The sequence below is a fragment of the Nicotiana tabacum genome, unplaced genomic scaffold (assembly GCF_000715075.1).
Source record: "Nicotiana tabacum cultivar K326 unplaced genomic scaffold, ASM71507v2 Un00002, whole genome shotgun sequence".
NCBI lineage: Eukaryota > Viridiplantae > Streptophyta > Magnoliopsida > Solanales > Solanaceae > Nicotiana > Nicotiana tabacum.
Window position 1 is genome coordinate 2,584,470 of NW_027438240.1, and position 14,268 is coordinate 2,598,737.

General features: G+C 36.9%; 1 protein-coding gene and 1 long non-coding RNA gene across 2 annotated transcripts; one reads left to right on the forward strand and one right to left on the reverse strand.

Moving 5' to 3' along the window:
• Positions 1-1,251: 1,251 nt before the first annotated feature.
• Positions 1,252-2,488, forward strand: LOC107793935 (uncharacterized). The gene is made up of 2 exons (XR_012707062.1): positions 1,252-1,970; positions 2,170-2,488. It is a non-coding gene; the product is annotated as an uncharacterized LOC107793935 (long non-coding RNA).
• Positions 2,489-3,251: 763 nt separating this feature from the next.
• On the reverse strand, positions 3,252-4,281 carry LOC107793934 (protein RKD4-like). The gene is made up of 3 exons (XM_016616382.1): positions 4,199-4,281; positions 3,513-4,029; positions 3,252-3,416 (listed from the first exon to the last, which is right to left on the reverse strand). The coding sequence occupies exons 1-3, from the start codon at positions 4,279-4,281 to the stop codon at positions 3,252-3,254; spliced, it is 765 nt and encodes a 254-aa protein (XP_016471868.1).
• Between the last annotated feature and the right edge of the window lie 9,987 nt (positions 4,282-14,268).

Sequence of the window (14,268 nt, forward strand, 5' to 3'; positions counted from 1 at the left end):
AGATGTTTTCGTATTAGGTGTTTATACCAAACCAAACTAATTCATCTTATCAGTTAAAAGATAAAGTGAAAACATACGACTTGACCAAGATCAGATAATAAATATGTATATGAAAAATATAACTTGTATTCATTGATTAGTTTACATCAAATGTGGATTAGTTTTTACTCATGTACAAAGTGATAAGTAATCAACTTCAACCTTGATTTGGTATATTACAAAGACCTCTAGATACAGGGTCTAACATGGGGACAACGAATGTAAAATTAAGATCATTTTAATTGAAGGTAATTCTTGATGAATTTAGAATTTTCTTTTAAATTTACAAAATAAAAGAAAATACACTGTCGGTGTAATATAACCTGCATTGTGACACTGATAAAAACTAACTCATCTGCAATATCATACATCAATTAGAACTTAGAAGCGCCTAGCCGGTCGCTAACGATTCAATTTGGTCTATGTTTTGAAATGCTATTTAGGTTTTTCTTTCACCGTTATACGAACCTTACCTCCGTGACCTTTTCAATTACTAATATATTATTACTTCCGTCCCAATTTATGTATTGTGTTTGACTCGACATTAAAAAAAAATTAAAATTTGCGGTCTAAACTAAATCTTGATATTCGTGTGCCTATAAATCAATTCATTAAGGTAAAGTAGGAATTTTAAAGAAAAATTATTTCTAAATAAGAAAAGGTGACATTCTTTTGGGGACTGACTAAAAAGGAAATAGTATCACGCAAGAGATACTCATACTCCCTCCGTTCACTTTTACTTGTCTATTATACTAAAAATATATTTCAACTTTTACTTGTCCACTAAACTAAATCAAGAGAAACACAATTTTTTTTTTCTTCCTGTTTTATCCTTATCATTAACTACTTATTCCCCAAATTATTTTTTAAGACTTTTGGAAATACTATCGTTATTATGGATAAAATTATAAAATACATATTTCATTTATTATTATTTAAGGGGCATGAAAAGTTCAAAATAAATAATTAAAAGTGAACCGAGGGAGTACATACTAGCTTTTCTTTGTCTCGTGTCACCTTGTTAAATTAGCCGAACGGTTTATCTTCCTTTATTACCGGCTGATCTACTAACTATCAGGGCCGTTGAAAGTCGCTATCCTTTGTGTGCTTATGACTAATTCAACATCTTAAAAAATTGGTGGGTCCCCCTACTTTAAATAATCAAAATGGTCCCAACCCATTTCTCCTATTAGTGTTAAGCTACAAAAAAAAGATTCTACAATAAGAACATATCCGTTACTCTACTCGTGAATAAGAAGCGCCAGAGGAGCGTTTCAATTTGCACCTCCTCACATTTCATGCTTGACCCTTTTTTTCCCCCTACAAATATATGAATTTGAGGTATTCTAAAGAAGTTGTAGAATTCTCCATTATGTAAAATGGCATCTAATTCTACTCCAAAGCTTTCTTTATCCAAACTCCCAAACAAGCCAAGAAATAATAATATTCCTCTATCTACTCCACCAATTCATCCTTCAGTTTCAATCCCATTTCAATGGGAAGAAGCACCTGGTAAACCAATTAGATCTACACTTGATCAGTCAAAAGTAGCAAGGTGCCTAGACTTGCCACCTAGGTTGTTGAATGAAGCTAAAATTACTAATATGCCCTCGCCTACGACGGTACTGGACGGACCTTATATCGGTCGATCTTTTTCGTCGTTTCGAACAACCTATGTGGGAGAAATGGAAGTGCAGAAGAAATTAGACATGAGTAGTAATAAGAACATGAGATCATGTCAAATAGGTTCTTGTAGATGGGAAAGCTTTAAGGAAAATAGAGGAGGAGTTGTAAAGGACAATTTTGACTTTTCACCTCCTCTCAGTAGTACTTCAAGTGCTTATGATTTTGGTACACATGAAAAGAAACTCCTAAGGTTTAGAAGGAAAGGAAGTTTCTTGAGTTTCTCTCGTACAAATTCCAACCTCTTGGTAAGTGTCTTTACATCTCTTTTACTTTGGCCTAGCTAAATGATACACGTGAATAGTTTTTTGTAATCAAAGAAACTTTTAATCATATGATATTTTGGAATCATTGGTCTGGCAAACGGGTTTAATTTTATTCAAGTGTCAAATACTCTATTTAAAATTAATAATATATTATTACATTTTAATTGAAAATTATAAACAGGGAGGAATATACGAAAACTTTAAGCAGGCGATCCCATGGAGATGGAGACGGGCAAAAACGCAAAGAGCTCTCTGATCACAAGGAAATCCATATATCCTATCATTTCCACGTGTGGACTCGTAACATGGATAATTTGTGACTAATTAAGTCATGTAATCACTTTGATTATGTACTGGGTTAGTATATATGAATCTTTATTTTGGTGCAACGTATTTTGCAACTTATGTATATAGTATATAGGTGCTAGCTATACGCAACTTTTTAAGTGGGAACTTATTTATTTACTGACGCAAGCAATGAAATTACCATACATGCACCCTATAAACTTTTTCATTAATTTTACTTTAATTTTCTTCTTCTTACCAAATCTTGTTTGTTGTTAATTACTCCTTTTTTTTCTATGTATGTTTTACACTTTTATGTTTAAAACATCCCAAAAGAATATTTTCTCAATGTAACTTTAAATTTCTTATTTTATCTTTTAAGAGATATTAACTCAAATATCAATAGCTTATTTTAGATCATAAATCTTTTTCTTAAATCTCATGTCCAGTCAAGCGGACCCACGGGTTACTAATGGACGTTAATGTGCTCGATTTTTTGTCAAACATGATGATGCGAAACAAAGACGTAAATCATGTCCAAAAAACAGAACTACTTTTGGCTAAAATTATTCTCAAAAGAAACGAAACCAGTAGTTTGTGTATGAATATATTAATATTATTGTCGTTATTGCCATACTGATTTGGTTTATTCTAATTATAAAATGACAAAAAAGAAAGTATTAACGCCGCAGGCTTGACGGAAACTTCAATAGGAAATGAGACATGGCTAGGAAATTACTCTGTTAATTAGGAGTTTAGGACAAGAGAGGGGAATACATGTAAAGAGAAATCAAATACCACATGGCTAGAATTTAATTAACATTAATATTAGTAATACTACTGTAGTTAGGGCATGATATAGAATTATAGGCTCTTCACAGCTCCTAAATGCGTCAGGAAGAGATTTAATCATTCCAACGTAATAACTTAAATCGATAGATACCTAAAACACTAATCTAAGGGGAATTAAAAAAGAAATTAAAAGCTAAAAGCAGCCATTGCTGCCCTTCTTTTCTTGTAATTAGCCTTAAAACAGGTTTGGCGCAGCTTCTTGGTTCTTTCAGTTAATTCCATTTCAGGTACTTTCTCTAGCATTCTTTGGTGCTCCTCTAGCATTTCTACTTCACTTGTCAGTCCCATTTCCTGCATTAAATATCATACCAAACAACCAATTAACTTAATAAACCACAAAACTAATTAAATCTTGATTACTACAAAAACATTATCCTTAACACGTACCTTAACGCTATCAATGAGAGTCTGCAAACTCTTAATCTTACGATGAGGCCATCGCATGATATTAAGTTCCCTACATCTTTTCTTCAACACTGTTAATCCAACTCTCAACTCCTTAGCTGCTTTGTTTATTGGTACATGAAAATACCTCTGAATCTCATCCAATTCTAATGCATCACTCTTCTTATGCCTTCCATTATTATTTCGCTTCCTAATTAACTCCTTATTAGTACCATTGATAATTTCTCTTTCTCCACTGCTAATCATAGTGCTTGTCACATAATTTTGACATTCCTCTAAAGGAGTAAATGTCATGTTCAACGGAATTTCTTCTTGAAATGGAGGTAGTTTGACGTCTAACGTGCCCAAATCTTGACATATTTCTTCAAACTCTTTAAGATCAAAAAATGTTGGCAAATGATTGTTTTGAATATCGCTGGGAAATTGAAAGGGATCAAAGTACTCAAAGTTGAATAAGCCTCCATTGGACAGTATTCTTGAATCTTGATGTTGCCATGTTCTATTCAAAACAAGAAGAAACACAAAAGAATACATAAATTTTAGTACACAATATGTATATTAAAGACCTATATTTGGTTCTTTCTTTTCCACAACACAAATTTGCATGCACATTGATGCTTTAACATTTTTCACACAAATATAACACTAACTTGTTTTATGTTACTTACCCAAAAGGGGGAGGAGGGTGTTCTGAATATAACCAATCGAATTGATCATTTTGGTTTTCCAGCGTTAGAACATGAGAATCCATAATTGGAAAATTTTAGGGGATATGGCGGCTGAAGAGAGAGTTAAGAAATTGAAAAGGCCAGTGGGGGTATATAAATTGGGATTGGAGGGAGAATGAATGAGTGATAAATAAATTGGAGTTCGTGCGAGTGGATTATGGGAGTTACAATGTATAGAAATTATGGGTTCTAATTAATGACCACGGGTTTTACATATGAATTAGCGTAGAAAAGAAATGCGCTATTTATTGTACGTTGATATGATTAATTGTGGGACACGAATGCCTTCATCCTAAAATACATCTACATACACCACATACATATACTTATTGTGTGCTTTCTATGTGTGTTTACACTAGAAATCAATGCATGCATTTGTTATGTAAATGAGATTCACACTTCTATTGGACTCGGGGGAAAAATACAACGTAAAAAAAAAAGGTTAAATGTATATATACAGTCAGTGCAAAAAAAAAAATACATTATCGGGTCACCAAAGAAAGTGTCCTTAAAACATAGTATTTGTAAGCTTGAAATAAGACAAATTACTTGTCACAACATATAAAGATATTGATTGTATAAAAATTCCTTATAAAAGATGTATATTATATATATATATATATACATATATATATATATATATATATATATATATATATATATATATATATAACAACGTATATGTCGTCTATACTAAGTCTAACTTGTTAGCCTAGAAAATAACAGTATAAAATAGATAAACTGTTTTAATGGGTAAAACAAAAACTGATAGTGAATAAAATTATTAAGTTACGAGTCTATAGAAATTGTAAATCCTTACTTCTATTATGGTGATTCTAAAAACTAGACTGCCGATGATTCTTCTTAATTTGGATGGATCGTAATGAACTTATCCTAATTGGTAATTGATGTATGGATATGAGTGCACGGTCAAAAGTATTGGGATTTACGTAGATGGAAGTTACAAAAACAATTAATTAATCAAGTGTGAGGAGACTATAATTAGGAATAATGAACACAATGAATGGACAAATGCATTCACAAAAACATTTAAGTTCATCCGTACAGCTTGGTTTTGGGGTTTTGACATGGGTTTTTCTCTAATCCAATGATCACTGATAAGCCCAACCTTTGGAGCTTAGGCCCAAACCCAGATTTTGTATTGGCATTGTTTCACAACGTGCCTACATAATTGGCAGAAAAAAATCCTAGTTATAGATCTTGGTGTGAACAACTAATTTTTAACCACACCCAAATTATATACTATTTTAGTATAAATATTTTCTTTAGGTCTAATTTTAATACATATATATATATATATATATATATATATATATATATATATATATATATATATATATATATATATATATATATATATATATATATATATATATATATATATATATATATATATATATATATATATATATATATATATATATATATATATATATATATATATATATATATATATATATATATATATATATAAAAGAAAATAAACAAAAAAAAGAAGAGGAAGCAGCAACTACTCACGTGATTTTTTTAAAAAGTTTGTAACAATTTTAACTTCAAAAGTTATGTAACTCATCCATGACTCCTCCGTCACTTCCTTCCCCATTTCACTCACGTCTCTCACGTCTTACCTAATATTGCGCAAACGCACGCACACACCGTCGTCTGCACATACACATGATACATAATCCACAACTCACACAAGGAGCTTGGAGGGGGGAGGGGACTTTTAGCATTTTTAAGAGGGAAAAGGCATCAATTTTTTCTCCTATTTAAGGAGGAGAATGAGATTGAGAGCAAGAGGGGGGAGGAGGACAAACTCAATCTCAAATTCCATTATGTTCTCACAAAGCACACAAAGTTGGGGATTTTCTGTTCAAGATTCGCACTTTAAAGTTCTCGTCGAGTCTTGGATTTTGGTTCGAAAGTATTCTTGTTAGTTCGTTTCGTTGTCGAGGAAGTCGTTGTTGAGGTTCTTTTCCTCCCTTTTGCGTTCTTAAGTTGTTGTGAATATTCATGCCAATTGATTTTTGATAAGTCTAATGCAATTCTGACATCTCTGTCTTACATGATTTATTCATAATTTCTTTACTTTGACTTACTTGCTAAGATCCTTTCTAATCTTGAATATCCATTAGAAAATTAGTTGTTCCGAAGTAGTTCGATATGAGAGATTTTGATGTAAAAGGCTAAGTGTTTTAAAGTAATATTATTTAGTGAATTTGTTATGACAAGAATTTAGTAAATATGAGCCGATGCACATGGGTTTAATTGGATGAGGTGCTATGTTATTCTGCTTCTAGTTTATCATGTTGTCTTTATTTATTTATAAATTAATTTTGTCTTGTTTTTGGTTAGTCATGAGTATTATATAATTTGATCTCAATTCTAAAGCGTTGATCAGTAGTTTTAGAAACACAAAGTTTGGATCCTCAAGTTATTTGGGCCGTTGGGTGTTGCTGGACACTTAAAAAAAATGAAGTAAATTTTGGGTTTAAGGTTAAAAACGAATTTGGACTTGATTTTAGGTTTAAAAATAATTTTGAACTCTTTAACCCTTTTAGAAAATACTAGAGCTGATCCATACTTTATATTCTTAGTCTTACCAAGTTAATCCACGTAAAAAGTAATTAAATAAAGTAGTTAAATTATACTATGTCCTCCAATAATTTCAATTCATATCTGTTTGTACTTCACAATAATCTCAAACTTAGAAATGGAACAATCATAAATACGTTAGAAAAGCTTTAGACGCATTTTAAATATTAGTCCATGTATTCATATCAGAACCTTGGATTGATATGCTTAAATAATAAAAAGATCATGTGCGTATTCCCGCGTATCGATGCCTTTAAAATTAAAATAATTATATTTTAACCATGTGTACATTTCCGTACCTTGGTTTAACATCTAAAATAAATAAATACCTTGTGTGCATACCGCATCTAGGTCAAAATAATTAATAAAATATAATAAATTAAGTGAAGTAGTAATAGACATGCCATAACCAATAAAATACAAGAATAGCCAAGAATTGATTTAAGCCGGACATGAGTTAATAAAGCGACCGTGCTAGAACTACGGGACTCGAGAGATGCCTTACACCTTCCCCTCGGTCAACATAATTTCTTACTCAGTCTTCTATTTTCGTAGACCATAAATGAGGAGTCAAATCTTCCGTTTGATAAGGGATTGAAATAAAAGGTGACTTGGAACACCAAAACTCAATTCCAAGTGGTGACTCCAAATAATAAATAATTCATTTTCAAAACGTCACTTTAATTGAAAAAACTCTTCTAACTCAACCTCGTAATAGGGTTGAGTGGGAAAAAAGAGGTGTGACAGCTCTGGCGACTCTGCTGGGGACAATTAATTAGAATTCGAGCTTTTTACATTGATTCTTGTTTGGCTTTTATCATGTTTTGGATATTATTGTGTTTGAGAGTTTAATATGCTATTTGTCGCTTATTTACTGCTCTAATATTTATTTGAACTGTGATATAAATTGTATCCTCTCTTGCACCCCTCTGAGTTTTTTTAGGTAGTTATGTTGTGTTTGCCTACCAGCATCACAAATTTTCTGTTTTGAGATAAAACAAGTTAGCCTACCAGTTTCTGGTGAAGGATTTAGTCACACATGTTTAAGCGGGAGAGCCGTTAGCTAGCCAGTGATATTCTACTACTGGTGACTCTTGACGCTCCTCGGCTCGGGTTGTCCGCCCGGGTAAGCCAGGTCTAGATACCATCTCTTTTAGGATTTAAAAACTTAGAAGAACAAGTCACAAGCAACAGATATCCCTAGAAGGCTACGCGTTGTTTGCATCATGTGCATTGGACTTAGCGAGAATCGGCACAGGGGCCATGCCTGTCTAGGACAAGTACCTGTCACGACCCAATTCTATCTTAGGCCGTGATGGCGTCCAACACCATTATTAGGCAAGCCAACACTGATCAAACTAATGGTTTCCCATTTAAATAAAATACTAAGTGGATAGCATTTCCTCATTTGTTAAAGAGATTTAGAAATTTACGAATATGACATAATTAAACAGAAGCAAATGAGTACAAATCGTAACCATATAAACAAATCCAAAAGCATAAGTCTACTAGTGTGTGCCAAGACCTGGTGTCACAAATATGTGGGTAATCTAGTAGAATATACAAAAGGACACTAGCATACTGTCTGAAATAAAATAGACAGAAAAAAATACAACATAAGGGAGATTCCAGCTGCTGCAGAACGGCTCGGAAGGCAGCTCATCGTGAAGTCTCGAGATGGAGATCAAACATGTGCACCAGACTGGTAATCAGATGCACCCTCCTCAGATCCTGTACAATTAAGTATAGAAGTGTAGCGTGAGTACATAAATAATATGTACCCAATAAGTATCTAGTCTAACCTCGAAGAAGTAGTGACGAGGGGTCGACTTCGACACTTACTAGGGACAATAACATGATAATATGAAATTCTAATTAAGCATGATGTACAACAATAAGACTCGGAACAAGAAATAACTGAACAAGTATTCAGAAATATTTAAGAGCTTGAATCACTCCCTTCCTTTAAAACATATGATCACGCAAACAATGAATTTATACTGATTATGAAAGGAACTTTCAGTTCTATTATCACACAAGAATACCACCAAGGACGTTCGGCCCGATCCAACATAAATGTAAATTGTGCACTGCCGAGGGCCGAACGGCGCAAACCATAGATGCATCTATTACCCCGCTCGCGAATCATACATGTGACGTGGTCAAATATAAATTTATCAATAAATCATAACCCTTCATTGAATCTTTTCAAAATAAAGACAATTCGACTTGAAGCTTTTAAATCCTTAAAAATCCTCAACTCAGTTCCATTTGATACACTTAACAATTATAATCAAATAACGGTGTCCACAAGCATGGTGTAAACCTAAAACTATCCGGACATAAACAGGAATAGTAGTTACGTACGAACTCTCGTCACTTCATGCATACGTAGCCCCTACAAATAACAACACATATTAATTAAGTTCACCTATGGGGTAAGTTCTCTATTACAAGGTTAGAAAAGAGACTTACCTCGTCTCAAAGCTTACTTCCCAATTCAAGAATGCGCTCAAACCTCAAAATTTGATGCCAAACGACTCGGAACTAGCTAAACATTATATAAATCGATCAATCTATTGCTCAAAAGTTCTTATCACCACTATTAAAGTGATTACCCAACCAAAATTGCAAGATTCCTAAACTTCACCTCCGAACCCACACGCCCGGATTTCGAAAATATTTTAAGAAAGTTGTTACCCATAACCTTAGGAACATAATATATGATTTTCACTAAGTTTCATAATCATTTTCGTGGTAAAATATTATTTTTAATAAACCCTAGCCTTTTCATCTCAACCCATGATTTCTACCAATTTTCATGTGAAAATCTACCCATAATATATGTACTAAACTCATATTTAGAAGAAATTACTTACCTCACCAAGCTAGGTCGAAATTCCCTCCTTAGAAGCTCTCAAATCGCCCAAGAGTAGAAGAAAATGTGATAAAAGTGGTCCTAACCCATAATAAATGAGGCTCACTACCTCCAGCGGTTTCCACACCTGCGGTCATAGGGCCGCACCTGCGCCCTCGCTTCTGTGAACAAGGGTCCGCTTCTGTGGAATTCACTAGGCTGGGTGGGACCACTTCGGCGGATGGGTACCCCGTTCTGCGGAGGATGGGCCGCATCTGCGGAACCTGGGTTGCCCTCCTTTGGCCGCTTCTACGAGGCTTGGTATGCACCTGTGAGCTCGCACCTGTGGCTGACCAAGTGCATGTGCAGTTTTGACAGATCGGGTGCATCAACTACTGCTCCAAATTCTCATCTTGATCTGAGCCTCGTCCGATTGACACTCAGGTCCCCCGGGGCCCCGCCCGAACATACCAACAAGTTTAGAATCATAAAACAGACTTGCTCAAACTCTCGGAACGCCCGAAAAAACATTAAAACTAATAATTGCACCCCAAAACCAATTGAATCAAACTTAAGAACTTTAAGTTATTCAATTTACTTCCAATGCGCCGAAACGTACTTAAACTACTCGGAATAATACCAAATTTTACGTGCAAGTCTTAAATGACATTACGGAACTATTTCCGATCTTGGAATTCTATTTGGACCTCGATATCGTCAAAACCCACTCTAAACCAAATTTAAAGAACTTTTAAAACCTTCAAGAACCAACTTTCACTATTATGCGCTGAAATGATCCCGGATCATCCAAAACCCGATCCGAACATACGCCCAAGTCCAAAATCATTATACGAACCTATTGGAACCGTAAAATCCCAATTCTGAGGTCGTTTACTCAAAATATTGACTAAAATCAAACTTGGCCTCTTAAGCTAACCTTAAGGAACCAAGTGTACCGATTTCAACCCGAACCCTTCCAAATCCCGAACTAACCATTCTCGCAAGTCATAAAACAGTAAAAGCATGTACGGGAAATCTTATTTTGGGAAATGGGGTTCTAGAAAGTAAAACGACCGGTCAAGTCGTTACATTCTCCACCTCTTAAACAAACGTTCGTCCTCGAACGAGTTTAGAATCATACCTGAAGTGCTGAATAAGTGTGGATATCTGCTCCGCATGTCCTCCTCGGACTCCCAGGTCGCCTCCTCGACTGGTTGGACTGGACCTTTACCGCGGAAATTCTCTTGGATTTCAACTGGCGATCATGTCTAGAAACAATGGCAACTGGCTCCTCCTCATAACCCAAGCTCTCATCTAGCTAAATAGTGCCGAAGTCTACCACATGTGACAAGTCGGCATGATACCTCCGGATCATAGACACGTGAAAAACCAAATGAACCCCTGATAGGCTGGGAGGTAAAGCAAGCTCATAAGCAACCTCCCCAACCCGCCTCAATACCTCAAATGGGCCTATAAGCCTTAGGCTCAACTTGCCCTTCTTCCCAAATCTCATAATGCCCTTCATCGGCGAGACTTTCAAGAGAACCTTCTCGCCTACCATAAATGATACATCACACGCCTTCTGATCCACGTAACTCTTCTATATGGACTGTGTTGTGCGAAGTTGCTCCTGAATTAACTTTACCTTTTCCAAGGCATCCTTCACTAAATCAGTACCATATAACTTAGCCTCGCTGGGCTCAAACCACCCGATAGGAGAACGATATCGCCGACCATATAAAGCCTCAAATGGAGCCATCTCGATGCTGGACTGATAACTATTGTCGTAAGCAAACTCGGACAAAGGCAAGAACTGATCCCACTGTCCTCCAAAGTCAATCACACATGCTCTGAGCATGTCCTCCAAGATCTGGACTGTCTGCTCTGACTGCCCATCGGTCTGTGGATGAAACGCAGTGCTGAGCTCTACACGGGTCCCCAACTCACTCTATACGGCTCTCCAGAAATATGAAGTGAACTGAGGGCCTCTGTCTGATATGATAGAAACAGGCACGCCGTGCAATTGAACTATCTCCCGGATATAAATCTGGGCTAATCTCTCTGAAATATAAGTAGTTGCATCTGGAATGAAGTGTGCTGACTTGGTCAACCTGTCAATAATGACCCAAACCGTATCGAACTTCTGCAAGGTCCACGGCAACCCAACTACGAAATCCATAGTAATGCGTTCCCATTTCCACTCTGGTATAGTCATCTGCTGGAGTAAGCCACCTGGCCTCTGGTGCTCATACTTAACCTGCTGGCAATTTAGGCACCTAGATACATACTCAACAATGTCTTTCTTCGTCCGCCATCACCAATAATGTTGTCTCAAGCCCTGATACATCTTCGTAGCACCTGGATAACTGGAATATCGAGAATTGTGTGCCTCCTCTAGGATCTTCTCCCTCAAGACATCGACATTAGGAATACATAGACGACCCTGGAGTCACATGACACCATCCTCGCCAATAGAAACCTCCCTGGAAATACCCTGTAGTATCGTCTCCCTGAGAAATTCCAAGTACGGATCATCAAACTGTCGAGCCTTGATCTTCTCCAATAGTGAAGACTGGGCAACAACACATGCAAGAACTCTGCTGGGCTCTGAAATATCCAACCTCATAGGTCTGTTGGCCAAGGACTGAATGTCCAAAGCTAGTGGCCTCTCCTCTGCTGGAATGAATGCCAAGCTACCCATGCTTTCTGCTTTCCTGCTCAAGGCATCTGCGACTACATTCGCCTTGCCCGGATGATAAGGAATAGTGATATCATAGTCCTTCAGTAACTCAAGCCATTTGCGCTGCCTCAAATTGAGATCCCTTTGCTTGAACTAGTATTGCAAACTGTGGTGATCAGTGTAAACCTCACAAGGCACCCTATATAGATAATGCCTCCATATCTTAAGAGCATGAGCAATCGCGGCCAACTCCAAATCATGCACAGGATAATTCTTCTCATGGGGCTTCAGCTGACGTGAAGCATATGCAATAACTCGCCTCTCCTGCATCAATACACAACCCAAGCCAACGCGTGAAGCGTCGCAATACACCGTATACATCCCTGAACCGGAAGGCAACACTAGAACTGGTGTTGTAGTCAAAGCTGTCTTGAGCTTCCAAAAACTCGCCTCACAATCATCGGTCCAACGGAACGGAGCACCCTTCTGGGTCAATCTAGTTAAAGGTGCTGCAATGGATGAGAAACCCTCCACAAATCGACGATAATAACCTGCTAGCCCCAAGAAACTCCTGATCTCAGTTGCCGAAGTAGGATGAGGCCAACTCTAAACCGCCTCAATCTTCTAGGGATCCACCTTAATACACTCGCCTGATACCACATGCCCCAAGAATGCCACAGAATCTAACCAAAACTCACATTTGGAGAACTTAGCATATAGCTTATATTCCCTCAAGGTCTAAAGCACCACTCTCAAATGTTGCTCATGCTCCTCCATGCTACGTGAGTAAATTATGATGTCATCAATGAAGACAATAACAAAGGAATCGATATAAGGCCTGAACACCCTGTTCATCAAATCCATAAATGTCGCTGGGGCATTAGTTAGGCCGAAAAACATCACTAGAAACTCATAATGGCCATATCTAGTACGGAAGGCAGTCTTCGGAATATCTGAGTCCCAAATCTTCAACTGATGGTATCTCGATCTCAAGTCGATCTTAGAAAACACCCTAGCACCCTGCAACTGGTCAAACAAGTCATCAATACACGGCAACCGGTACTTGTTCTTAATGGTGACTTTGTTCAACTGGCAGTAATCAATGCACATCCGCATAGTCCCATACTTTTTTTTCCCAAATAATACTGGTGCACCCCAACGTGATACACTCGGCATGACGAACCCCTTCGCTAGCAACTCCTCAAGTTGTTTCTTTAACTCCTTCAATTATTTCGGAGCCATACGATATGGTGGGATGGATATAGGCAAGTCAATACAGAAATCAACATCAAGATCTGGTGGCATGCCTGGAAGGTCATAAGGAAACACATCGGCAAACTCCCGGACTACTGGCACTGAATCAATCATCGGAGACTCTGCGGTGGTATCCCGAACATAGGCTAGATAATCCAAACAACCCTTTTCGACCTTATGTCGAGCCTTCAGAAAAGAGATAACCTGACTAGATGTACTGGCAGACGAACCCTTCCACTCCAATCTAGGCAACTCTGGCATTGCTAAGGTAACAGTATTGGCATGGCAATCAAGGATGGTGCGGTATGGGGATAACCAATCCATGCCCAGGATGACCTCAAAGTCGGTCATATCAAGTAACAGAAGGTCCGTTCTAGTCTCATAACCACAGAATGTGACCACATAGGACCGATAGATCCGATCCACAACCACATAATCGCCTACAGGAGTGGACACAAAAATAGGAGTACCCAAGGACTCACGAGGAATATCCAGGAAATGAGCAAACAGAGATGATACATATGAATAGGTAGACCCTGGATCAAATAATACCGAAGCATCCCTACCGCAAATAGAAATAATACCTGTGATCACGGCATCTGA

Coding starts and splice junctions, on each gene's coding strand:
- LOC107793934 (XM_016616382.1), bottom strand. CDS start 4,281: ATGGATTCTCATGTTCTAACGCTGGAAAACCAAAATGATCAATTCGAT. Junction 4,030..4,198: donor CACCCTCCTCCCCCTTTTGG/GTAAGTAACATA, acceptor TGTTTTGAATAG/AACATGGCAACATCAAGATT. Junction 3,417..3,512: donor CTCTCATTGATAGCGTTAAG/GTACGTGTTAAG, acceptor TATTTAATGCAG/GAAATGGGACTGACAAGTGA.